Here is a 26,976-nt window from a genome sequence, read left to right as displayed (position 1 = left end):
TCAGATCTACGAGGAGGACCGAGCGAAATAGATAGACTATTGAAATGAATACATTCCGCGTGCAAATTCTGAGATACAAACAACGAGCCGACAAGATTAAATTACTCTATATCCGTTGTATCGTTTTTGCGGTCGGTCAATTGTTACGTCACACAGAACTTGGAGCATTTCAAACCGGCTAGTTTTAAAACAAGAAAATAATATATTATGTTTTTAATCGACAAGTGTTCTTTCTCAAAACAGAATTAAGTTTGAACGCAGCTTCTGTGATATCAATGAAGTGGTCTGAAGTCAAAATTTAAATAAATTAGTTCGGTTCGAAACATAACCCAAACGGAGCATTGTTCGAAACCACCATTTTCGTTATTATCTAAAGCATTGTTAATTAACCTCGTTTTTTAATACAGCAATAGTATAAAGTAATATTTTGTAAATGATATCTTTAAAATTCTCTGCTTCGTTCATACATTACCCACAATATTATATTTTTGACTTTTGTTGACCAATGAATTCGTTTACTCATTTAGTATTGTTATTTATGTGGATTTCATTACCATTTACACAGTTATTGTTGCCCATTCAATTATTACAAGAGCCGTAACGAGAGATTCAGTTATCACCTAAGCTTACATTACCAAACCACTTTTTTTTTTACAGCAGTATATCTCTATGTGGGAGTTGGACCTTACTAAAAACTCCTGCCGCTTATAGCCGGCGTCCTACCCCGGACTTTGCCGGAGCCCAGTCAGTGCTATTGAAATGGCGGGACAGGGCTTACGCAGAGCATATTACATCCATCCCAATGTTCCCCAAGCGCTGGACCGGCCGCTGGTGACACGACCACAGGTCCCTCGGTCGACGGGCCAGGAGCCCGCCTTGATGGCGCCACGCTGCACCTTCCCACAGAGCGTTCGGGGGAAAGCGGCCTACCGTCACCCCAAGTGCTATTACGGGCGAGCACGCCGCCCCACGCATGGGTCCCTCCCCGGATAAAGCGCGTGGAGCCCGAAGCTCTTAGGGGGCCGGGTCACGGACGTGACCCCGGTCTCGACCTCCTACTCGGCGGCGGCGGATTTCTGCGTAGTGACGAGAGCTTTGCCTCACTCACCTTACCACTTCCTTTCGCAAAATGGTGCAAAATACATAAAAACATACATCATTTTAATCGCCTTTAAAAAGTAAATACGAAATTTACAGTTTGGGACGAAAGTTTTTTCAGCTTTTGTACATTTCCCTAAGACAGCTTTAGAAAACTTGATTAAAGAAATATCTAATTATTTACGAATATTGTTTGTGAAACCTCATTTCTAATAATATTACCGAATGCTATTTCGGTAAAGCACCTTTCGGTCCAAGGTTTTAAGTCCATCTTTAGGCGTAACAGTTCTAGCTTAGTAATTTGATTTGCAGAAAAGGAAATATTACGCAATTCTCCACCCACGCGTCTAATATCATTGGACATTTATTTGAAAAAAAAAATCCGAAAAAATTAAGTGAATCACTTTCCTAGTTGTATCTGTCAGTTATTTTATAACTCAACTTTACTATGAGCATGAGCAAAGGAAATTGATTTTGACTGATAAAAACTAAAAAAGAAAAACTGTCTGGTAAGATTTTGTGTATAGATTATTTTTTACTGTAAAAGGATTACAAAGTTATATCGTTGAACGAAATGAATCACACACAAGCTCACTAATCCAGTTCAATCTAGGCCCTACGTCATTTTCAGCAATGTACACACACCTCATCAAAGATAATATTAGATAACGCATATCACTCCACCTCGAATACTGAACGAAAGCAGTTGTGACACGAGTGCATAGAAAAATGCTTCTAAAATATTTTTTGAGTTTTTTATTTTTATTCAAACACGTAATCGGCCAGGACGAATTGGTGACTGAATCCGTATTGAATTTGAAACAAGTGTGCGATTATTGTACGTGCAGTGAGATATCGGATATAGAGAGTTCGCATTTAGTGTTGAACATATTGTGTTCGGAGTTTGACAGGACCGCGGAACTGTCCGATCTGGACAAAATCGCTTGGCCTCCAAATCCGAACGGACTGAAGATATCCGCTTCGTTTGAAGGGATCGGACTCAGTACACTTGGCAAGTATGTTTTTAATCTATTTTTATTTTGCACGTTTTTTTTTTATATGGGCACAGAAATAATACACATAAGGCACATAACAAAACAGTGGAAAAAATGTTTTTTTTCAGTAATAATAAACTACTTAGTTTAATAAATTTTTACGTTTCCATCTACGTTGTAAATTGAAATATAATTTAACGATTATTGTTTGATCACCTTGAATATTATCTCATGATGACAAAGGTGTAATGATACTGCGCTCTAAAGGGCAATCACTATGTACATTAGCGTCCTATCTTAATCTTAATTGTGTACCTACACTGTGGGTGTTTTGGGGAAACCTTAGGAAAAAATTAATCGGTTTGTACTGTCTAGCGTGTGATTCTACGTTTGTCTGAGAATGTTTACTTCGTATTAAATATCAAATCATGTCGCAGTGATTTTATTTGAATTAAATTAAAGTAATATTCGTTATGTTTAGCTTTGAGCTACTTTTTTGTGAAAAGACACAGGCCCTTGTCCCTCATCGATTTTGAGCAAAAAGGTCGATGCCGAATACCATGCACTCCCATGAGCACTAACGAGCCATTTTAATAGAGCTAAGCATCCTAGAAAGACACTCTGTCATCTGCCAAGAGCGTGTTATGAGCTTCTTCGGACACATCATGCGGTTTCCCAGACGTGAACTAGAGAAGCTCATAATTTCGAGTTGCATTGAGGGCAAGCGCACCGTGGGCAGAACACTAGTCAGATGGTCAGATCTGGTTAAGCAAGCAGTTAGTGGTAGTCTGTACCATACGGACCATGCCATGCATGATCCAACATTGTGGATGAAAGTCACATGTGGTCGCGATACTGAGCAGTGAGGGAACGATGAAGAAGAAGAATAAAGCCCATTAGATCTTAACGCGGGATTGCTTTGCTGCACGAATAGCCAGAACTGTGGCGCCAAACCACGCGAGCCCAAAGCATATTTAAACGGAAATTTGAGACAAATTTTATATTAAAATAATAATGAAATTGCGAGACCAATTATAAAACGACATATACATAGGTATATATCATAAGACAAATTATAAAATCAACTATATAATTAATTATGGTCGGTCTTTTCCTTATTTTGGTAAATTGACATTTTCAGTCGTACCCATTTTGAGCTTTCAATCGTACATAGCATAAATCCCAATGAAATCGAAATAAAAGCTCAATGAATTCCTTCTATTATGCTTTCTTTGCTGTTAAGATGGCACCAGGATATCAGAATGGCTATAATAATGGTTTTCATAATACCCGTAGTTTCATCAAAGAATCTATAAAGATACATTTTCCTGTAAATGTCGATCTATACTTATAGGTATCTCAAATGCTATTTTAAAACTCAAGTCTTTTCAGTGAGACATGACAGATAGTTTGTGGGTCATTAACCTAGAATATTATTTAAAAAAATAAATCTAAATATACTTAGCTCTGCATCATTATCAAAAACAAACACATTGTTTCTGTTTGTGTAATTTACGTAAATGGATTGTGCAAACTGTACTTTCACGCGTATAGATTAGATTGTGAATAGTATTAATTAATTGAAAATGAAAAATCAATTATTAAAAAAAAAATTACTATTAAACACAAGCGAGACTTCAATCTTCTGTAACTTCGACTCCGCTAAACACTTAACACCAGATGGGTTCGTTTACCTAACGATATTTTTTATCATAGGTAATCGATAAATTCATTCAATCAATAAAACGTATTATTTCGAAATTCACTATCAACTTTGTAATCGAGCTGTTTGTATTCTATCTAGCCTTATCAGGATATTTATTTCGTACAGTTCAATGGAAAAGACAAGTATGAGTAATAGTAATTAATTCAACAATGAATGACAGTGAATTGGATCTAAGTAATTTTTTGGAAATTTCAGTTTATCGCATCCTTACAACAAAAACACTGTATTCAAAACGGAAGCAATACGGAACGCAGTCTTTTGCGTTTCTAAAAATACTAGGAATTCGGTACATGCGAAATGGCTGTTTAGTATACAGACAGCTTGTAATGTTTTCTATCAAATATGTTATTGCTATTAATTATTAAATGCTTTTATGGTATCGATGCGTCTCTGCCGGCGCAGTGGTAATTTTTCAATCCATTTCTTGAAGAATTCAGGTGTACGGAAGCAAAAATACTCATCACAATTATTTTGTGTAATTGGGTATTAATTTTCTTCCTTACCAAGAAGTAGTGCAAACTTTGGAAAAAATTGAACTCCATCAGCACAAGATCTAACAAAGTCAAGGAGTGCGGTGGTGACGCAAAACTTCCAGCTTGTTAAGATTATAGTAGCTTAGAGACCGTCTGTTGTGCTGTATGAGGTCGAACGTTATCATGTAAGGGCAGAACTGGTGGTAGGACCTCTTGTATGTAGGTACCATCACCCCGTCTATTTCTGCCGTGAAGCAGTAATGCGTTTCGGTTTCAAGGGTGGGGCAGCCGTTGTAACTATACTTGAGACCTTAGAACTTATATCTCAAGGTGGGTGGCGCATTTGCGTCCAAGAGCTCGTCCACCCATCTAAGCTATAAAAAAATAAGAATGGACGAGCGATGAACCATGGATGGTTGGAGGTTCACGAGTTCTCCATCATTGTGTCTAGTTCTTCACAATACATATCCTCAATAACGCTGGTACTTATACCGGCACTAGACCACCAAACAGTGAACATGACTTTTTGGGGTAAGATTTCGTTTGAGTTGTTGCCGAGGCACTCCTCCAGGATCTAAGCAACATGATGACTGTTTGCGATTATCAATAAAAATCCATTTGTCATCGCAAATGACGCGATGACGATGCGGTTCAAAATCCCTTTGTTCCTGTGTCGGTTAAACAACGCAAGGCAAGTTTTAACGTGTTCGTCGGGCTGGCGAACATTTAGTTTGTGTTGTAGGTATCCGTTCATCAAAGTTTTATACCTTGCCCATTTGATTCAAATGAACGAATATTATTTTGATGCTAGCGTTGAAAGCTGCTGCTTACTCCCGGTAACTACATTCCCGGTCCTGCGGAAAGAATGGAAAGCAGTCGACGTCGCCCAAAACACGTCATTTCGGATCCTCCCGATCCACTAACGGTGCTTTCAGGTACCTCAAGCACCGGTCACCGTTCCCATCGAACCCGTCGCTTGCGACGAAGGGCTCGACGAGTAAATTAACCTACAGACACAGCCCACTGAGTTTCTCGACGGATCTTCTCAGTGGGTCGCGTTTCCGATCCGGTGGTAGATTCTGCGAAGCACGGCTCTTGCTAGTTCGTGTTAGCAACGTCGTCAGGTTTGAGCCCCGTGAGCTCACCTACTAGTTAAGGTTACGCTGAAGTAGCCTCTCAAGGCTTATCAGCTTAGGTAGGAAAATAAAAAAAAGTTGTTTACTCAGCGGTAGATTGGTATCGTCAGCTTACACTATCGCCTTTAATTCGTCATCGTTGTTGACTTAAGTTTTCGGACGACCACAGGGCTCATTTCGTAAACCATAATTTCCATGTCGAAAGCGTTTAAACCAATAAAGAGTCTTACGCTCGTTTGTAGTGTTCACATTAATGCTGTGAGCCGTTTGAGCGGCATTGCCACCGCAACGGAACTTGTGTTTCATAATTACTCATATTTTCACCGTATCTATACTTATCAAAAAGATAAAAATGCAGTGAAAACAGAATACTAGTAAACATAAACAAATAATTGAATCTGAGAATAAATCTTCATATTTTTTAAGTAAAATTATTTGGAATTTAGAATTTATTGCCAGCCATCCATAATTTATGTTTCAATGGCCATCATTGTAAGACGGCAACAGCATAGGTAAAGACCTATTATTACCTGGTACTAGGTATAATAATCTGGTATTAATCTTTATCATCATTTATTTAGTACTTACCTACTAGATGACCCGGCAGACTTGTGCCTCAATCGATAAATAAAAGATCTAAACTTTTGTATAAAATAAACTTAAAACAAACAAAAGGAATCCGTCCGACGGGGGACACATCAAAGGAAAAACAAAATTGTTATTATTATTTAATTCCGAGCATTTTCATATTTATCTACCTTTTAAACCTTCCCTGGACTTCCACAAATAATTCAAGACCAAATTTAGCCTAATCGGTCTAGCCGTTCTCGAGTTTTAGCGAGACTAACGAACAGCGATTCATTTTTATATAGGTATATAGAAGATATAAATATATATATAGATAGATATAAATAGATAGATTCATCAATGTTAACATTTTGATGTATGTAGGTATTCTATTAAAAAGCTTCAGACATTGCGAAGCTTGTGTTATTACAATTTTCATCTTCAAGTGTGACAGTAATTAAAGGTCATTATCCCTTTTATCGCTAGAGACATTTTATCTTGTCATCCATCAGTGTCTTGAGGATGTCAGTTCGCGAATCATCTCGCAGGAAATGACCGAGATCCGCTATCATGTAGCTGATGCTAAGAACAAATAAAATAATATCACGAGTAGGTCTTTAAAAAAAACGTTTATATCTGCGGCCTGTTTTTGAGGTTTTATATTACATAGCTCCTGATGTATCCAAAGTACAAGCTTACAATCAGTAAATGCATTGGAAAATACAATGTCGAATCTGCGAATTTCATTGCATTATTAGAAGCTACCTGACACGTGACAGACCATAGCATCACTAAAGCTGAGTCCTGGTTCATATTAACGATGTAGTTCAGGTGCTTTCCATAATAGCAATAACGGAGAATCAGCATGTAGGAATACTACAAAGGGAAGATCTTCCACCGAGCCGGTGATATTGCTCGGTAGACCGACGGTCCGAATGTTGTTGTTCGGAACTTGTATATATGCAAGCTTATCTTGAAAATGTCGTAAGCGAGATTCAGGAATCTGTCAAATATCTTGTGTTCTGTGATAGCTACCGCCATAAGCATTTCACTGGTATTATGAGCTGAGCGGTGTCCCACAACGCCGTAATATAAAATTAGTGTAATTTTATTTTCAATCATATTATTGAATTTCTCTACGTTCCAAAATTATACTTAGGATTTCATCGCGGCTTAAAGATAAGAAGCGATACTTTACAGAACAGAATCATTTTGTAAGCCCAAGTCAAGCTCACAAGTTTGTTTGTACTCGTTCCAAGATAAAAATAACAAAAAAACCAAGTAACCAAACCGTATAGTGTGCGTGATTCTTTTAATTCACTGAATTTCTTTGGTCTCGCCCTCGTCTTAATAAATTTATCCTCTCACAGCAAACGATGACTAATGATAGTTAAATTGTTTGATAGCAGTCTATTTCGTTCGTACGTGAATTGTAAATCTGAATCATGCCTACGTTTTTTATTGTATATAAAATTGAGTACACCTATGCTCTGAAACTCTACGGTTGGTCATATGTTACAACGGTATTGACAGGGCTAATGCCTGGAGAGCTGCGAGTTTGTATCGAACGAGAATTAATGTTTTTTTATTGCTTAGATGAGTGGACGAGCTCACAGCCCACCTGGTGTTAAGTGGTTACTGGAGCCCATAGATATCTACAACGTAAGTACGCCATCCTCCTTGTGATATAAGTTCTAAGGTCTCAGTATAGTTACAACGGCTGCCCCACCCTTCAAACCGAAACGCAATACTGCTCCACGGCAGAAATAGGCAGGGTGGTGGTGGGGTACCTACCCGTGCGACTCACAAGAGGTCCTACCACCAGTTAAACACCGTTAAAAAAAGTCAATATGTTTCTTCGTCTTTCTGTCTACACTTCTTTGTTCAGAGCCATTTTTTGTTAAGAAGTTCGGTGTATTCGTAGCGAGCTATTCATCTATGATTAGGTACGTGACATCTATGAGCGAACAACTTAATTTTGACGTACTGCTACTTTAAGGAAATAAATGTAAAGTATAAATGTAGAACGTACGCAAAAAGCATTCAACGTTTATCTCTAATCTAGATGAATTTTTTTAATACAAACAATGCAGTTCCAATTTCTTTTTTTTTTGATAACGATTTTGGGACACGAGAAACTAAAAGTTTAGAATATTAAAAGATACGGCACTCAAAAATAAAAAATAAAACCTATTACACAAAATGTATCTATATCTTGCGATGATTTTGGTCGAATTTCAATCATACTCGTAATTATTGTTTGGATCTTATTAAATCTATAATTTTGTACTTTCGCTTCTAATTAATATATTATATTTGTAATAGGACTTGGTATTGCATGTCTTTCTGGTACAATACACAATACAATAAATAATATGGCACCATCCGATTTATCTGATGATGAACCTAGTAAGTGTATAGGTAACAGAAGCCATGTTTGGCCATTAATAAAACTCATCACAAAGCGTGTTTTTGAAACGATCATTAAAACTAATCTGTTTATACCAATCTTACGGATTGTTTTAAACTTTCAGGGCAGTAAAATATTATATAAATCCGATGAAAAATATAGTCCAGGCATTTATTTAGATAAAATTTATAATAATACTTGAATATTCATTTTTATTTCCTAAACGAATAACAATAAATTTCAAATTTCAGATTACCGCCAAATTCGCAAGTGGAAACATTAAAATTTATCAACAATGGCATCAAGACGTACTGGCCAGATCCATTTAGCGACACGCCAACCCTCAAGCGACTATCGTTATCGCAAAACGACCTAGTAGAGGTCACGCCCGACCTATTCACAAACATCGACTACCTGGAAGAACTGGATTTGTCTTACAACAAATTACAGAATTTCAATCCTTTCGATTTTAAGCATCTCAAGCATTTAAAGCGATTGAATTTGCAAAGTAATCAGATAAAGAAAATACCGGTTGAAGCGCTGCAGCCGTTGGTGGCGCTTGAAGATTTAGATTTGAGCAAAAATGGAATTTACGATTTGATACTGCCGAAAGATACAAATGCGCTTTCTGGATTGAAGAGGCTTTCTTTGAGCGGAAATAGAATTCGATCAATAGTGAAGAGTTCTTTTCCTGTCGATAATAATATGTAAGTGGAAAGCTGTAGTAATCTAGTCTAGTATAACCGCATTTAGCTCTCCATTTCTAAATAATGAACTTTTAAGTTTATTTTGAAATGGTCTGATGTTATTTGGTTACTGAAGCCAATAGAAATCAACAACTTAAATGTCGTCACCCACCTTGAGACGTGAGGTCTAAGTCTCAATTGTATAGTAAGTATACCGGCTGCCGCACCCTTCGAACCAGAACATATTACTGCTTCGCCGCAGAAATTGGTCGAGTAGTGATAACTACCCGTGCGAGCACACAAAACGCCCTTACCACCAGTGTGTTTAGTGCGAGTTTTTTAACTTCTCGATCGCGTAAAAGTTGACTCAAATTTGTATGGAGTTGGAACAGCGCCCCTAGCGGCAAACGTAGAGACACTGTTCCAACTCCTTACAAATTTGAGTCAGCGCCCCTAGCGGCAAACATAGAGGCACTGTTCCAACTCCATACAAATTTGAGTTAACTTTCATTAAGTTCAGCCATGTGCAAGTACCTACACCTTTCATTAATGCAATTATTAAGGGCTATTATCTGTTTTAATAATTGTTCGAAACTTAATAAAAGGTCTCATCGAACCCTTTGAGCCGTGATATGATATATCGCAATTGTGAAGAAGCAGTAACTAAACCATCACTAACCCGTGGACTTGAATTTACCAGGCGTACACTCAAGCCATTGACAAATGCCTTTTTCAAGCCTCTTTCGGGGAAAAGTTGTCATTTAAAATATCTAAAGCTCTTATTGGTAGTTGTCTCATTAGATCTTCCATTTCAGCAACTATAGAGACAGAAGCGAGCCGCTGGAATCCTGAAGTCCCTATCAAAACATAGACCAAGACATTCCCTATTTTCTGGCTAAACTAAGTGCTTCAATCAGTATGGTCTAATTGATCCAGTTGGTATTTCGTATACATTTTTAAAGCTCTAACTTCAATTATTTGTTTTGCAGAGAACTTCTGGACTTATCGAACAATATAATAGAAATAGTTGAAGAGGACTCTTTTCTATCGTTTTCCAACTTAAGAGAACTTAATCTTGGTCAGAACAACATTACCCTAGTGTTTTCATTGCCAGTAACACTGCAGATTGCCATACTAAAGATAAATACGTTGTACCATTGGCCGAAATTTCCTGTTGGTATCAAATATATTGATTTGTCGTACAATAGACTGTCGGAAGTGTATGATGAGAGCGTTGTTAATTTCGAAAGTTTAGAGGTATTTATTACTTTCCTACTGAATTATTTTTAAATAAAACATTTTTTTATATGAACTAGTACATAAAGGACCTGTTAATATATATCTTGCGAAAATAGTTAACATTATTATCAATTGAGATTGACTATGGAATTCTGGCAATTGTAATTCCGCGAAATGTTAATTCGAAAACTCAGTATGAAAGATTAAATTCAATTACAAATACCTATCTACTATTTTCCAGGTTCTAAACATCGGCGGTAATCAAATCAAAGAAATGAATATAGAAAAGAAGTTACCGAATTTATACACGTTAGACCTATCATACAATCTAATAGCGGAAATACCAAAGACGCTGAATGCGCAGTTTTTCCCTAATTTAGACGAATTACGTTTAGATGGCAACCCGATCGAGACGGTTTATTTTAAAAATATATTGGCTTTAAAACGTTTGTATATGAATGAGTTGAATAAATTGGTTGTGGTTGATGAGAAAGCTTTTAGTAATGTGGTGGGTCGAGGGATGGACGAGGGGGGAGAGGAACTGAACTGCTTCTCATTGTACTTGTCTAATTGTCCTGCTTTGACCGAGATAAAGGAGGGCGCTTTTGACGGGACCTCTTTGTGCACGGTGAGTAATATATAAAGTGTCTATAATAAACATAATAGGCTCCTTAACGATAAACTATTTTACCAGTAGCATCAAGCAATCGAAACAACATCCTCGGTGGATATTAAAGCGCGTCAATAATTAAATACTTAAATACATGATATATATAAAAATGAATTGCTGTTCGTTAGTCTCGCTAAAACGGCTGGACCGTTTTGGCTAATTGTGGTCTTGAATTGTTTGTGGAAGTCCAGAGAAGGTTCAAAAGGTAGATAAATATGAAAATGCCCGCAATTAAATAAAATGACATGTCCTTCTTCAAACGAGGCTTATGGAGAGTATTAAGCGGTAGGCAGCGGCTTGGCTCTGCCCCTGGCATTGCTGAAGTCCATGGGCGACGGTAACCACTCACCATCAGGTGGGCCGTATGCCCGTCTGCCTACAAAGGCAATAAAAAAAATAAAAAAAGTGTGTGTGTCCGCTCCGACGCACGACTGGAGTTTACTGGATATAAAAAATTAAACGAAACAATACGAGAAATAGTTCTATATTACGACAACACGATACACTACAGATTATTAACAAATTAACGAGACACAAAACAAACGACTAACAAATATATGAAAATACAATAATGAGAGAAACGCGCGATCAGTACGAGGCTTTGTGGCGGACTGCCGGCGCAGCAGCCCGGCGTCACCTGCGATAACGCATTTCGTGTGACATGCGCAATCAGGCGCATAACGCATTTCGTGTGACATGCTAGTACGATTTTGGTCCCCATAATTTTCATACCCCGGGCCTATATATGTAAATCGATTCTAAAGGAGTAAACTCCAAAAAAAATTACAATTTTGTTTTCCCTTTGATGTGTCCTTTGATTCCTTTTGTTTATTTTAAGTTTATTTTATACAAAAGTTTAGGTATTTTATTTATCGATTGAGGCACTACGAAGTCTGCCGGGTCAGCTAGTACCTACATGATATAATATGGAATGTGATAAAAGCTAATTACGAACTCCAGTTGTGTATTATCATTTGATGTATATCTCAGTATTGTTTCTTAGCTGGACATAAGCAAGAACAACTTGAGCCATTTATCCAAGAATCTACTAGACTGGAGCATTGCGACGGAAGGCATTAATCTACAACACAATCCTTGGCACTGCTCCTGCGACATGCAATGGGTGGTGGACGATGTCCTTCCGCAACTGTACTATACCAATAACTCCAGACTCATGGACGACTTGAGGTAATTATAAATTTTCAATAGAACATTATTTTGATTTCAATTTTGGTTGTTGTATATTGGTCTTATAATGTTATATTTAATAATATAGACCCTTCTCCTTGCGTTGATAATCCTTAATGCTGAGACTCGTAGCCTCCTCTAACAACTTTCTCCTGGATTATCCTGCGCCACTCCTGCGTATCCTCGGCTTTGTGGATAGCAACGTGGACTGATGTGTTGAGATTGGAGCGAATCTGGTCCAATCAGCGCATTGGACCTCTGCCTCAGGGCCTGCTTCTGCATACCGTGCCTGTTACCAGCAGCTTCTCTAAATTGTCACTGCTCTTTCTGGCAATATATCCATAATAATGTGGCAATAATAACGTAGTCAATGCAAATCACTGAAGTATACTTTAAAGGTCTATGATGCAAATCAATGCAAATACGTTCGGGTGTCAAAATTTGTAAAGATTTCGTTAACATCATTGTTCTTTTTTTTTTAAGGGATTTTATGAGTGTGTTTGGTTTGTTCGGTTTCCAGGCACAGATATAAACTTAATATTTAAGATTTCCAGGTGTAGTTGGTTTGTTTGTTATACATTGTCATTGGTATTATAATGTTTTATTTAATAGAACATTTCCCATAATAATAAGGCACTCGACAGCCCGCTGAGTTTCTCACCGGATCTTCTCAGCGGGTCACGATTCCGATCCAATAGTAGATTCATTCGCGAAGCAGCTGCTCTCGAGTTGTTAGGTCTCCTTCGAAGGCGCTCGGGCAGCTGTTAGTAAATCCCATTGCTTCTGGCTGAGCCAATTCTCACCCACCTGTCCTGATCGGTTGCCAGGTGCGGTTCTCCCCGAGGATACGAAGGTCTCCGACTAGTGCACTGGTACAACTGGACAGCGCAAGCGATGTGCAGCGACGTGCTAGACTTGGAACGATCCGGAGCTCACGGCAATTTCATGGTACGTGCCCAATCAATAGCAATTACTGTGATTACGCCTTTATCTCGGTGATTGTGTAAGTTTTTTTACTTTTGTTTCATGATGCAGTAGAGAGGAAATTTATTCTTAAAAAAATATCGTTTGTTTATTGAATCACATATTCAATGTTGTTCAAACCTTAATCGATTAGAGCATAGGAACCGTAATCGAATTAATCGAGAAGCCAAGTTTCTCGGAATCATTTCAATTTGAATTGTGCAATAGTGCAACTAAAAATTATTATATGCACATTGTATAGATAATATAATAATATACTCCAGAGAATGAATTAACAGTAAAATACTTAATTTGAATTTAAACTTGTTTCATTCACAGATGGAGCCCTCGTCGGAAAGTCCTAGAGTTAGCTCCCTGACTTTAATCTTAGCGGCATGCATTATTGTATCCCTCCTCGTTGCTATAGCTCTGACAGTATACCTCGTGAAGACCAGAAAGAAATACAGAATACGACAAGCAGCAATGAAAAGGAAAAGACAAAGCGACCTAGACTTAAGACATTCGAATGGAGTGCAAAAAGAACAGTTCTCAGCGCTGAACAAAGTTTAGCCGTTGTCGGAAGATGACAGAAAAACATTAAAGTTTGCATCTTTCACGTTTACGTGCTGGTCACCCACTAGTCAAGTGACCGAGTCACCATAAATTTACCATTTAGCTTTGGAATGAATGCGTTAAAACTTTTTTAATTCGCTGATAAAATAATTTGTTGATGTGATTTTTGTAATTACGTAAATAATATCCTATTAGACTTTTAACTTTTTTTTCTCAAGAAATAGAAAACCATAATACTGTATAACAATTTTAATTTCTTGTTTTTAATATTCCGAGCCTACGAATACATATCGAACGTTTGTAGAAAATCATTGACCAGTGTGCTTAGTGCCAGTTTTTTAACGTTCTCGATAGCGTAAAAGTTAACTCTAGTTTGTATGCAGTTGGAACAGCGCCCCTAGCGACAAAAGTAGGCAAACGTTCCAACTCCATACAAATTTGAGTTAACTTTTACGCTACCCAGAGCGTTAAAAAGTCGCACTAAACCACCACGCTCCAGAACCCACCAGAACCACGCCCGAACACGATCAGAATCTTTTGTTTCTTGTTGATTATCGACAATAATCATTAGGGATTATGGTTATCTGTTTAATTCGACTTATTTCTGCCACGGAGGTCTAGAGAGCTGCTGTCAAGAGTAGGATAATCGTATTACGACGTTACAGACACTTCAGCCTGTCTTTGGAAACACGTCACAAAGACAAAGAGAATCATTATATAAAGTATATCTCTGTTTCCTTAGGTGAACCGATGCAATAAAGACCCGTACTGATAATTGCAATCTTTTGTTTCCCTTGTGACGGTATCCTTACTAAATTAAATATTCACTATTTATTGTGATAACGCAATCTACCTCTATGAACTTTAACATAATTACACTACTTTTGGTAGTGTTATATTTCTTCATCCGCAGCGGGTATGGGTACAAGGCGTGGAAAATAACGTAGACATCACAGGGTTGTCATCTTAAAGTTTATAAATATTATTATTTTTTACTATATCTTGTTTATAATTGTAAATTATATTCGTATACTGTAAGAATATTATTTTTATTATTAGCAAACCATAAAAGCATTTGAAACCATTGTAAACGCCTTGTAGTGCTAATAAACATTCATATTAGACAACATGGGGTTCCATGTTTAAGACCAGTATTAAGTATGTAGTAAGATTGTCATTAATTAGGGACAATATGGTCGGACGTCAATGATATCAAAGCGATTGAAGCCTTATTTATAGATGTAGTTAGTATTCATTTACTACGACATTTCTGTGAGAACATATTAATATGAAATTTTGATTGATAGATTTAAAAAAATTATTCTAAATGTAAAGCCCTGAATAAAAAAACATCTACCTATAGATAAGTAGATCCTGATCTATCTTAAGGTCTCATGCTTCTTTGAGATTTAGAATCCGTTGGAGCATTCATCATTATGTTACTTTCATAATAAAATAAACTGTTTAAGAACTAATTCTTTTCATTACGTTAAATGCCTCCGCAGGTTTCAAAGCAAACAAAACATAACTTCCAAAAATAATTTTTATTTGGTTGAATAAACAAAATAATCATTAAAAATAATTTCCTTACAACTAATTAACGATAAAAAATATATTTTTAAATTTGTTCTTTTTAGCTCCGTTGGGTGAAAGACGGGAAACCTGGTCATATGTGGTCCCCGCCAAATGTTACCGTAGCCGCAACGGGGATACCTCACGCACCACCCACATACGGACATGTGGTTAAAATTGTATATATAAAAACAAACGAAAATTTTGAATAATATTTAGCTGTATACAATGTTGGTCTTACTAACATTATACAAGCTTAAAATCACAGCCCGATTTTGTAATATTTTAAAAATTTAAACATCGCACGTCCAAATATCTAAAGGATAACGCGTGAACTTAGAAAATTATAGAATGACTAAAAAGGCATAGTCATCATTTTCTAAGATTAAGATATGAGCATGAAATCAGTACCAAATTTCAAAATGAAATAAGTGTAATTTTTTTAAAAGAGGTAAGTATTTGATTATAACAGAAAAAATTAAATTTGAAACATTTTTCGGTAATTTGATATAATAGATTTCACGGCAGTGACAAAATAAAGTGAAGGTAAAAAAAAAATCACCATACAAAGTGAGCAGATTTTGATCAAAGACGATACTAGTCATAAAACCAAATAGAGTATAATAGATATGTTGATTACAGACGTAAACGCACCCTTGGATTATTATAAATACCTACCTACTTAACTCAACTGTCACTGTCACAATGACAGATCGCGACTTTCAATGTCAAAGCGCCATTCGTGTTAAGAAATGACGCTGTCTTAACGCCATTTTGAATTCGGTTACTTAGCCAATGGGTTTATAATTTTTCTCACAAATTCCGGTCCGTGATAACGACCTTTGAGCATCAAGTTCCAGTATAGGAAGGGGAATAGATCCTTCTTCATGTAATACGCTAACGCGCTCTCTCGGGCCTAGAACAATAACAATGACTTAGAATACGCATTTTTTTCGTAGTACATAAATAGCTGCTTACATTTTATAATACTGAGTTTTGGATATTTAGTGATTTGCGTGCGAGCAAATAACACTGGTATATTTATATATTATTTTTCAATCGACTTATTTAAAGAGCTCGCTTGCGACCTATCGTTCTTTGATGTTACGATACCAGAATATATAGTTGGTAGCTGAAGGAAGTTATAGGTACTTTAAGCACGTATTGGATTTGTATGAAGATGCATGTACATCTCATTTGAGTTTATGGGTTGCTGGTGGTGCCGTAATAAAGTCTCAATCGTATTTTATACAGACCAAAGCAGGCAGTCCGTGTTCAACCATCGACAATATTAGTTTTATTTATTTTTCTTAGTTTCCTACTGTCGGTAGCTTCGACTGGCTATTCTGTATTCACCGGATGTGTAGGCGAGCTCTGCTAAGTCTGGGGATTTTTCTAACATTAGCCCTAGCTAGTGCAGTCGCAGAATATACCACGAATCGGAATCGCGACCCACTGAGAAGATCTGGCGAGAAACTCAGTGGGTTGTGTCTATGGCTTAAGCGGCACGTCGGACTAATTCGACGGGTACAACGAGAACAGTGACCGATGCTCGAGTGTCTTTTTAGTCGGTGCTTTTACACCGACATGACGTTTTTTCTTATTCATCGTCCCAGCGTGCCAGTTTCAAATCACAAAGAATAAGTTTCAAACAGTTCAAGTAATAATTAATTTCTAGCTTATTAACGAATTTTATATAAAGGATCTTTCGGTACAGATGACGTAATAAAGACATGTGACGGAATGAAATAATATGTTTATGAAAAATATTCGTAAACAAATACTAAGTATTAAAAGAGTATATCGATACGTATACTAGTCTTCGGTTTCCTTAGTACAGGAAATCCTATTGTGTGCAAGGGCGGATCCAGGGGGGGGGGGGGTCATGGGGGTCATGACCCCCCCCTGAGCTGGTTTCGGGACCTAGGTGGACCACATATTGAACATAATGATTTAAGGACACAATACTTAGTCTGGCCATAAATACTGTTACAATTAAAAATAAACAAAATATTACATTTGAATTTGGAATCTGTCATTTTTATATGATTGCTCATTGAGTTTTCTCATTTTGGCGCCAATACATTGTATAATATTTTGCGATATTAAAATGGAGTGGGGTGATAAAGAAACCGAATCGCTGTGATTGCATTACGCAAAGTAGGTATGGAGCCAAAGGCAATTTTTAAAACTCTCCATACGCTTGGTATTAGTAAAATGTTTGTGTACCGGGCTATTAATAGGTGCAATGAGACCTCCTCTGTTTGTGACAGCAAAATATCTACCCGTCCACGTAGTGTTCGTACGAAAAAGGTGGTCAAAGCAGTAAGGGAAAGAATTCGAAGAAATCCTGTCCGAAAGCAAAAGATTTTATCACGGGAGATGAAGATAGCACCTAGAACCATGTCGCGTATTTCAAAAGATGACTTAAGACTTGCAGCCTATAAGAGACCTTTTTTTTATTTTTTTTTGCCGGATCGTCGGACTTCCGCCCTTCACTGGGGATGGAGGGCGGGGCATGTCGGAGTCGAACTGACTAAAACCTCCTGTCTCTCAACAACCAACGTCCAAACCTCGCATGAGACAAAACTCATGAAAAGGCAAAGGGGCGAAAGAGAAGCGTTTAGTGCGGAGCACATCTCTCCCATCACCCTCCCCCTCGGGACGCCGGACTGGCGGTCGTCGGCGCCACGACCACCAGCCCTCTCGGTCGGCAGGCTATCCGAAGCCCGCCTAGATGGCGCCGGTTAGAATGGTCCTATAAGAGACCTAGTGGTCATTTCTTAACTGATAATTTAAAAGAAAATGGGGGGTAAAATCGAAACAACTACTGAAACGGTACGCAAAGGAAGGTCATAGAAATTTTTTGTTTACGGATGAGAATTTTTTTTTACAATTGAGCAACATTTTAACAAACAAAATGACCGTATTTATGCTCAAAGTTCTAAGGAAGCTTCCCAATTAGTCGACAGAGTGCAACGTGGGCACTATCCGACTTCAGTGATGGTTTGGTGGGGTATCAGCTATGAAGGAGTGACTAAGCCATACTTTTGTGAAAAAGGTATCAAAACATCGGCACAAGTGTATCAAGATACCATTCTTGAGATGGTAGTGAAGCCTCTTAACAACACCATGTTCAATAATCAAGAATGGTCCTTCCAGCAAGACTCGGCGCCAGGTCATAAAGCTCGGTCTACGCAGTCTTGGTTGGAAACGAACGTTTCGGACTTCATCAGAGCTGAAGACTGACCGTCGTCTAGTCCCAATCTTAATCCGCTGGATTATGATTTATGGTCAGTTTTAGAGAGTACGGCTTGCTCTAAACGCCATGATAATTTGGAGTCCCTAAAACAATCCGCACGATTAGCAGTGAAAAATTTTTCCATGGAAAGAGTGCGTGCTTCTATTGATAACTGGCCTCAACGTCTAAAGGACTGTATTGCAGCCAATGGAGACCACTTCGAATAAGCTTTTTATACTTTAAATTGTTTTATACTTATGTATTAAACTAACACACTGTAAAAGTAATAAATGTTATTTGCAATAGATTTTTTTTTCCTTTGTTTCAGTATTTATGGCAAGACTAGGTATATTGTTGCTCCTTATATTGCTCCTTAATTAATTTAATATAATATAATAACTATGTATGATGGGAAATGTTTGGGAACGAACGCATCGAAAATTTGAATTTTACCGCGCCACACTCGCGTGCGCTTATCGAGTACGTAACGTCTAGCTAGGCCTAACCTCAATCGGAATCGGAACGACTAAACTTCAACATATCATAGCATAGTTCTAAGTTAAAAAACTAAAATTTATTTATACCTTTAATGTGCTTATAATAAAATACCTACTTTTTACTTGGTATCTATTGTTATCAAAATTAAATTATAAGTTCTTGACTTGACCATGACTATGTGACCCCCTCCTGGCACCAAAGCTGGATCCGCCCTTGATTGTGTGTGTTATTTATAACGGCTTTTTTTTTTAATTCACTAACCTGATCGAAGGGCAAGGTTTCATGCGGTATTCCGTCGTAAATGAACTCGGCCAGTATACACTTCCCGTACGCTGTGAGGAGGGGGCACGCTCCGTACCCGTCGTATTTTAACTTCGGCTCATCTTTTTGCATCGTACCAAGTAAATTGTGTTCGAGCACGTAGCATTGTTTGGCTGGAATGTAGTAAAAGAGTTTTTTTTTTTTACATATATGGTTGGACGAGTTCACAGCTCACCCCGTGTTGACATCTACAAGGCCAACGCCGCCACCCACCTTGAGATATGAGTTTTAAAGTCCCAGTATAGTTACAACGGCTACCCCACCCTTCAAACCGAAACGCATTACTGCTTCACGGCAGGAATGGCAGGGTGGTGATACCTACCTACCTAACCTACGTGCGTCCGCACGGGAGGTTACCACGGATACCACCAGCGTGTGGTAGGTACTCTGAAAAGCGTGTGTTAAGAAATTGTGTATTAAAAAATTACTAATCTTACTAATTAACTAAAATAAAATTTATTCACGCATACATTTGTTTAGAAAACGAATCCGCATCCCAGTAATTGAACTACGGAATAGTTCGTTTACCCCCAATTTCCTGTCAATCTTTATAGGAGGTTATAAGATGCCACAAGCTGACTTCTCCTTACCAATGGCAGCGGCGGTCTTGCTGTTCGGAGTGTTGGTACAGTCTCCGATGCCGTAAACGTTGGGATATTTGTCGTGCTGCAGTGTATATTTGTTGACGGTCAGGTAGCCATTAGGGTCCACAATGTCGCTACTCCGCTGCAGGAAATCCGGGGTCTTCATCGGCGGAGTCACGTGGAGCATGTTGTATTGCATTGTTGTTTCCTGTTCGTTTGAGATTTTTCTTAAAGTGTTCACGAAATGATAGGTTTTCTTGTTGTATTCTATGGTTTAGATGTGTTAAGGCGTTACGGAAGCACTCGAGATTCGACTGCTAAAGCCGCTTTCAGACTACGCTATAATATAATAGCATATAGTATATAGCTCTTACTTTACTGATGGTAGGACCTCTTGTGAGTCCGCGCGGGTGGGTACCACCACCCTGCCTATTTAGGCCGTGAAGTAGTAGTGCGTTTCGGTTTGAAGGATGGGGCAGCCGTTGTAACTATACTGAGACCTTAGAACTTATATCTCAAGGTGGGTGGTGCATTTACGTTGTAGATGTCTATGGGCTCCAGTAACCACTAACACCAGGTGGGCTGTGAGCTCGACCACCCATCTAAGCCATAAAAAAAAAAAGAATAAAGATGTCGCTGCCTCTAAGGCCGCTTTTAGGACCACATTCAATAGAGACGGGTGGTGTCGTTCTCAGACAACCAGAACGTACCTTAGTCTTGTCGTCAGTGTTGTAGAAAACCGCTTCTCTCCTGTCTGGTTTGACTTCTTTGAGCACCGTCTTGTAATTGACGTTGATCTTCTTCCGTTCCACCACCTTCAGGAGCGCGTCGGCGTACTTCTTCACTCCGAAGATAACGGGCAGGCACGTGTTGTACGTTATGTTCGATTTCGAACGAACATTCGTCTTAAAGAAACGAATTGTCGTGTACATACAAACTTGAACATGTCATTAAGATTGAGTGAGTGAAAGAGTGAGTGAGTGAGTGAATGAGTGAGCGAGAAAGATGTTTTACAATATTTAAAAAACAATTATGTTTGTTTTGGTTAGCTAACTATCGTAATACATTTTCATACAGACAAGGCTAAAGTTTTTTGTTTATAACACCATTGTTCTACGCGCGTGTGACGTCACTGGCAAGAGTATGAACAATCGTTCTTGACAGTACACACAATAACGTATTATATAAACACACGTTCATTTCTTTCTTATGACCGATTCAATTGAACGTCCGTCTGGTGTAGTGGTAAGTGACATGGTCACTACACTAGGGGGTCGCGGGTTCGAATCCCGCCAAGGGAAGATATTTGTATGATAAATATAAATGTCTTTTCCGGGGTTATGGATGTATATTAAATATATGTATGTGTATAATAAAAATCTTACATTTATTTCCGTTATCTGGTACCTGTAACACAAGTTCTTTACGAACTTAGCACGGGACCAGTTAACGTGGCGTGATTGTTAGTAAAATATTTATATTTATATTTATTATAATTTTAAATTAAATTATAATAAATTCCGCTATAATGCTTCAGAATCTTTTTTTTTATTGTTTAGATGGGTGGACGAGGTCACGGCATATCTGGTTGTAGCGGGGCCCATAGACAACAACAACGTAATATCCGTCACCCACTTTGTAACATGAGTTCTGAGGACTCGGTCTTGACAGCATATCTGCTGCCCCGCCCTTAAAGCCAAAGTGCATTACTGCTTCACGGCAGATAAAATCTTTACATCTATCAAAACTATCACCCAACTAAACTATAACTTATGTTAACGAACCCGTCGCTTGCGACGAAGGGCTCGACGAGTAAATTAACCCTCAGACACAGCCCACTGAGTTTCTGGTCGGATCTTCTCAGTGGGTCGCGTTTCCGATCCGGTGGTCGATACTGCGAAGCACGGCTCTTGCTAGGGTTTGTGTTAGCAACGTGGTCAGGTTCGGACCCCGTGAGCTCATCTACTAGTTAAGGTTACGCTGAAATAACCTCTCAAGGCTCTCAGCTAGCTAGGAAAAAAAAAGCAGATACTCCAGGAGCCTATAGTTCGAAAAACTGCGGCACTTACCTTGGTAAAATAAGACTCAGCTAAATAGGCAATTTTCTGCGGCGCTCCTGGACACTTGATCAGCGTCTCCGGGTAAGTGAAGATGGCCTCGCCGCCCTTGAACATCTGCAGGTCAGACCAGGTCTTCTCGCAGTACTCCGGCGCATATATCGTAGACACGCCGCTGCTAGTGTCGTTTAGCGCCTCAGTCAAGCCTGGAATCTTTTGATTACAGATTTATTCGTATTGATGACGTCACATTAATAAGCTACATTGAAGATATTCAGAACCGGCTCTGTCTGTGGAATGATTAAGGTGAAGCTGGTTCAGTGATGTAAAACGTAATTCCTTAAGGTGCCACAGTAATAACCCTTTGCCCATACGAGCAAAACTGTAACGTGAAAATGATGATTTTTAACAAATGTGACATTATAAAAGACAGCCCACTGGGTTTCTTCAAACCGAAACGCATTACTGCTTCACAGCAGAAATAGGCAGGGTGATGGTTTCGTTTCGATATCTCAAATATTATAAGTATTATTTGAATTTCGATACGCGCCTACTTCCTATTATTTTCATAACCATTTATATGATTTGATTGATTGAAGGAATTTGATTGATATTTCTTCAGTGTCTCGTCAACTCTCGTCCATCGGACTGGCAAAGGGAGCGTGTCCCATTCAACAGAAATTTTATTTGAAACAAATGTTTTTTTTATTTATTGCTTTGATGCGTGGACGAGCTCACAGCCCACCTGGTGTTAAGTGGTTACTGGAGCCCATAGACATCTACAACGTAAACGAGCCACCCACCTTGAGATATAAGTTCTTAGTATAGTTACAACGGGTACCCCGCCCTTCAAACCGAAACGCATGACTGCTTCACGGCAGAAAATAGGCAAATAGGCGGTGGTACCTACCCGCGCGGACTCACAAGAGGTCTTACCACCAGTAAAAGAGTAAACAGTACCAAATAAAAGTACTCACTTTATTATAATCGCTCTTCAGTCCAACAGCGATAACGATGTACTCGTAATTGATGACGTGTCCATCTTTCGTCGTCACAACATTCGCTTTGGCGTTAATCGTTTCGGCGGAATCTCTCAGCCATTTCGCTGCTTTAGGTAACACGCTCTGTGCGGATCTCCTAGTGTCGCTCACACGTTTCACTCCGGCTCCTACCAGAGTGAAAAGGGGCTGATAGTAATGATCCTAAAAGAAATTCTAGTTTAGAAATAATTAGGGTGGGGAAACATAACTCGGTAACAGCGTCCATTATCTATATCTATACTCTATATCTGTTCTATAGTAATTATAAAGAGGAAAGATTTGTTTGTTTGTTTGTATTGAATAGGCTCCGAAACTACTAAGCCGATTTGAAAAATTCTTTCACCCTTTGGAAGCTACACTATTCCCGAGTAACATAGGCTACAATAAACGGCCGTGTGGTGTAGTGGTAAGTGACATGGTCACTACACAAGGGGGTTGCGGGTTCGAATCCCGCCAAGGGAAGATATTTGTATGATAAATATAAATGTCTTTTCCAGGGTTATGGATGTATCTTAAATATATGTATGTGTATAATAAAAATCTTACATTTATTTCCGCTATCTGGTACCTGTAACACGAGTTCTTTACGAACTTACCACGGGACCACTTAACGTGGTGTGCTTGTTAGTAAATATTTATATTATATTTATAAAAAAAAAAAGGAATAATATTCTTATTACTTAAATTAGGAATCCTTACTAAAACTCCAATAATGTAACCAGGTGCGCTGCGAAAACTATTTATGATAGAATAAAATAATGTACTATTACTTTGTAGAACACATTATTATTTACAAAAAGTGACGCGACAGCATATTTTTAATTATGCCACGACAAGTGTTCTTTTATTTAAAACAATAAAACAACGTCAAATATCGTTTACAGGGAAGCTCTGACTCAAGAAACTCAACGGCTTTTGTTTTGTATGTATGACCTTTTTACGAAAATTAGAAAAATTATAATATAAAAATAATAATAAGAGATAAAAAATATATCATTCAAATGAAAATAAAAGTTCATTATAAAATAATAATATTCAAACTATCATTATAATTTTTCTTTTACCCTGACACAAATAGGGGGGGGTTGATGTGTATATTATAATTTTAAATTTTGAATTTTTTGTTAAAGACCCGAGCGAAGCTGGAGCGGGCCGCTAGTACATAAATAAAAAGATGAATAAAGAACAGTTTTCTTCTTCTCTTAAAAGTTTATTATTTACGAACAGTAACAGAACTCGACATCAACGAGGGCACCGCTGACCTACATGGCAGTCAAAGGGTTAAGCTTGATGGGTGAATGAGCTCACCGTTCAACTGGTGTTAAGTGGTTACTGTAGCCCACAGACTTCAAAATGTGAATTCCGTCACATTATGTTATGTAATTTTTTTAAGTATAAATAAATGACAATATTACAGAACATTGGTTTAGAGGTCAATGAAGGATAAAATTCCTTGGTTTTGACAATTTATTTCATTAAATTAAATGCAAGTGTAACTGCGGCACAGAGCTAGAATGAAATAAATATAATATATAAATCAATAACAATGCACAAACAACCTTCAAGTGTACTCTATACCGATGACATAATTGTTGTATATAATATGTATATTAAACAAGTATAATACACTTCAAAACATATGATAAGAGGGACATTACCATTGTTGGTGAGTCACTTACTATGTATTATCATTTACAATACACATTTTGGATATGACACTGCAATTCAGAAGTATGAATTATTGAGTGGCTCTTCTCCTTGTACTGTATGGACATAGTACTATTTTTATTGCACAACAATTACTCAAGTACGCAAATTAGGGTAATTGCAATAAAAGTACAACTGAAATTTTTTATAGGTAAACGGCAGCATTTTACTGCCTATCCCTTATGGAATGTTCTGAGCTAATTATTTAAGGTGAAATGCAAACTCTTGTGCCCTAACCAATAACAATAGGACCCTTACTAATATTAAAAATATAAAAGTGTGTTTGTTTGGCCTCCTTTACCACATTGATACAAAGCAACAGCTTATAATATAGCAGTAATTGTGTTAGGTCAGGAGATTGACATAGAGTACCTTTTATCTTGAAAAATATGTCATTCAAATCGGAAATTGTTTCATTATCTTTAGAAAAATTATGTAAGACATATATGTAATTTATGTAACATGTATATAATTATGGAAAAATTAACTGATACTTTTCCATGATCACACAGACGATCCATGAGGAACTGGTTGTAACCAATAACTATTACTGAATTTAACTTATAATGAGAATCAGTAGCATTAAGTAATGAGTCAATAATTTTTCTTTATCACTTAAACTTTAAAGGGCAAACATAAAAACTCACATTACTAGGTTCCAAAATAATGACAGAGTCTTTATTCAGTCTACGGGCGAATTTAGCAGCAACTGTGCAACCACCCGATCCTCCACCAACAACTAGCAGCTTACATCTAAAATAAAGTAAAACTTTAGTTTTGTTTGTTGCATTTAATATTACTAGTGCTCACCCAATTATTGAGACATGACTAAATATGACAAGCATTGAGACCTAAAAAGTTCATATTTTATTTTGTCATACACCATTTAATAAAAACATAATGACTAAACTGAATTCTTATTCATTTATAACATTAAACATTAATAGTTCATCAGCAAAATAAAAAATAAAATCAATTGACATACAAGAGATGAAGAATCCTTAGCTGATTTTGTACAAATTTGTTAAACAAGCTCATGTAACCTACAAACATTATTGGGAGAATGGCCAACTACTGTCACTCAGGGCTTAGTGCGATAACACTGTTCTTCACAACAATAGAGGTGAAACTATTTTCTTAAAGATTGTTCAAGGGTAACTTTAAAAAAAATTAGGTATCCATTACAATTATGTGCGAAATAAAAAGTATAGTTCTCGTTTGTTTCTATAATTTTGCCACTAAAATAATTTATAAGAGAATTCAAATTATTTAGGCCGCAAAAGTTTTAATAATGGCTTTTGATACCAAATCTGTTTGCTTATTTTCCTTTTTATTGTAAGAATTTCCCTATATTCAAATTGTTTCTAAGACTGTAGATTGTACTGTAGAGGATACTTTATTACTCACTGAAAATTATAAACTCCAATAAGAATCGTAAAAAAGTACTGTATTCGGTCTTATCGTAATCAAAATGATTTATGGTTTGCATTTTTAGGTAAATATCAGCTCACTGGAGACAAAACGTTCCTTTCATAGCTTTTTACTGTCTCACCGAAAGCTACATTTTGTTTATTTAATTTCATGAAAACATTATGAATGTTTGTTACTTACGAATAATTTGCATTACATATTGAAGAACTTGAGAAGTTTCTACATACGTTGGACGATGATACAAAACTCAACAATCGTGCTGTATTCATGTTTCTTTATTATTATCTTGGAGAAAGGTGCGTGTGTCAGGTTTCGAGAAAATTTCAATACAATTAGTGTAGAAGGGCTCGATCGGTTCAGTCTCTCGTTTCGATATCTCAAATATTATAAGTATTATTTGAATTTCGATACGCGCCTACTTCCTATTATTTTCATAACCATATGATTTGTAGTTGATTGATTGAAGGAATTTGATTGATATTTTTCAATTTCTCGTCAACTCTCGTCCATTGGACTAGCAAAGGGAACGTGTCCCATTCATCAGAAATGTTATTTGAAAGGCTGAAACAAATGTAGTACAAGGTATTGGAATGAAATGAACAGCCCCTTTGTAACATTTCAATGGACTTTTTGGAAGAGGCCCCAAAGTCACGTCTAGCTATTTTCTTTCAATTGCTAGCATTTGTTCATTTTCACAAATGTTAAACTGATAATAGGTTCCTTTATATTAAAGGGGGGGGGGGGGAGAAACGGTGACAAATACATGATAGACGCACTAGAAAAGTAGTGTTGGAGTAAATT

The 26,976-nt window shown here is 37.4% G+C and overlaps 2 protein-coding genes across 4 annotated transcripts; one reads left to right on the top strand and one right to left on the bottom strand.

Annotated features, from left to right (window-relative positions):
- The first annotated feature begins 1,723 nt into the window (after positions 1 to 1,723).
- LOC101740253 (leucine-rich repeats and immunoglobulin-like domains protein sma-10) lies at positions 1,724 to 15,195 on the top strand. 2 transcript variants are annotated; one of them, XR_009975426.1, is made up of 8 exons: positions 1,724 to 2,114; positions 8,657 to 9,112; positions 10,081 to 10,348; positions 10,572 to 10,958; positions 12,004 to 12,188; positions 13,016 to 13,136; positions 13,491 to 14,133; positions 14,200 to 15,195. XR_009975426.1 is itself a non-coding variant. In XM_004932524.5 (7 exons), exons 1-7 carry the CDS (start codon positions 1,828 to 1,830, stop codon positions 13,719 to 13,721), a joined length of 1,935 nt encoding a protein of 644 aa, XP_004932581.2. In that variant the 5' UTR covers positions 1,724 to 1,827; the 3' UTR covers positions 13,722 to 15,195. The 2 variants fall into 2 exon arrangements, 1 of the variants encoding a protein (XP_004932581.2); XM_004932524.5 differs by having other exon boundaries at positions 13,491 to 15,195.
- Positions 15,196 to 15,253: 58 nt separating this feature from the next.
- LOC101740027 (sulfide:quinone oxidoreductase, mitochondrial) lies at positions 15,254 to 26,730 on the bottom strand. 2 transcript variants are annotated; one of them, XM_004932522.5, is made up of 8 exons: positions 26,356 to 26,730; positions 25,392 to 25,497; positions 22,975 to 23,199; positions 22,010 to 22,210; positions 20,651 to 20,845; positions 19,947 to 20,148; positions 19,297 to 19,469; positions 15,254 to 16,212 (listed from the first exon to the last, which is right to left on the bottom strand). In XM_004932522.5, exons 1-8 carry the CDS (start codon positions 26,442 to 26,444, stop codon positions 16,081 to 16,083), a joined length of 1,323 nt encoding a protein of 440 aa, XP_004932579.1. In that variant the 5' UTR covers positions 26,445 to 26,730; the 3' UTR covers positions 15,254 to 16,080. The 2 variants fall into 2 exon arrangements, with proteins under 2 accessions (XP_004932579.1, XP_037872757.1); XM_038016829.2 differs by lacking the exon at positions 26,356 to 26,730 and adding an exon at positions 25,730 to 25,915.
- Positions 26,731 to 26,976: the final 246 nt, after the last annotated feature.

This window comes from Bombyx mori, chromosome 17, assembly GCF_030269925.1.
Source record: "Bombyx mori chromosome 17, ASM3026992v2".
Lineage (NCBI taxonomy): Eukaryota > Metazoa > Arthropoda > Insecta > Lepidoptera > Bombycidae > Bombyx > Bombyx mori.
Note: the sequence above shows the minus strand (reverse complement) of the source record. Positions and strands in the feature narration are given on the sequence as shown.

What these genes read in the sequence shown, in the direction of transcription:
- LOC101740253 (XM_004932524.5), top strand. Translation starts at nt 1,828, where the DNA reads ATGCTTCTAAAATATTTTTTGAGTTTTTTATTTTTATTCAAACACGTA. An exon ending in ACGGGACCTCTTTGTGCACG is followed by an intron (nt 10,959 to 12,003) that starts GTGAGTAATATA and finishes ATTGTTTCTTAG; the next exon opens with CTGGACATAAGCAAGAACAA. An exon ending in GAGCTCACGGCAATTTCATG is followed by an intron (nt 13,137 to 13,490) that starts GTACGTGCCCAA and finishes TTTCATTCACAG; the next exon opens with ATGGAGCCCTCGTCGGAAAG.
- LOC101740027 (XM_004932522.5), bottom strand. Translation starts at nt 26,444, where the DNA reads ATGAATACAGCACGATTGTTGAGTTTTGTATCATCGTCCAACGTATGT. An exon ending in CTGAGTCTTATTTTACCAAG is followed by an intron (nt 20,846 to 22,009) that starts GTAAGTGCCGCA and finishes CGTTTCTTTAAG; the next exon opens with ACGAATGTTCGTTCGAAATC. An exon ending in AAACCTTGCCCTTCGATCAG is followed by an intron (nt 16,213 to 19,296) that starts GTTAGTGAATTA and finishes TTATTGTTCTAG; the next exon opens with GCCCGAGAGAGCGCGTTAGC.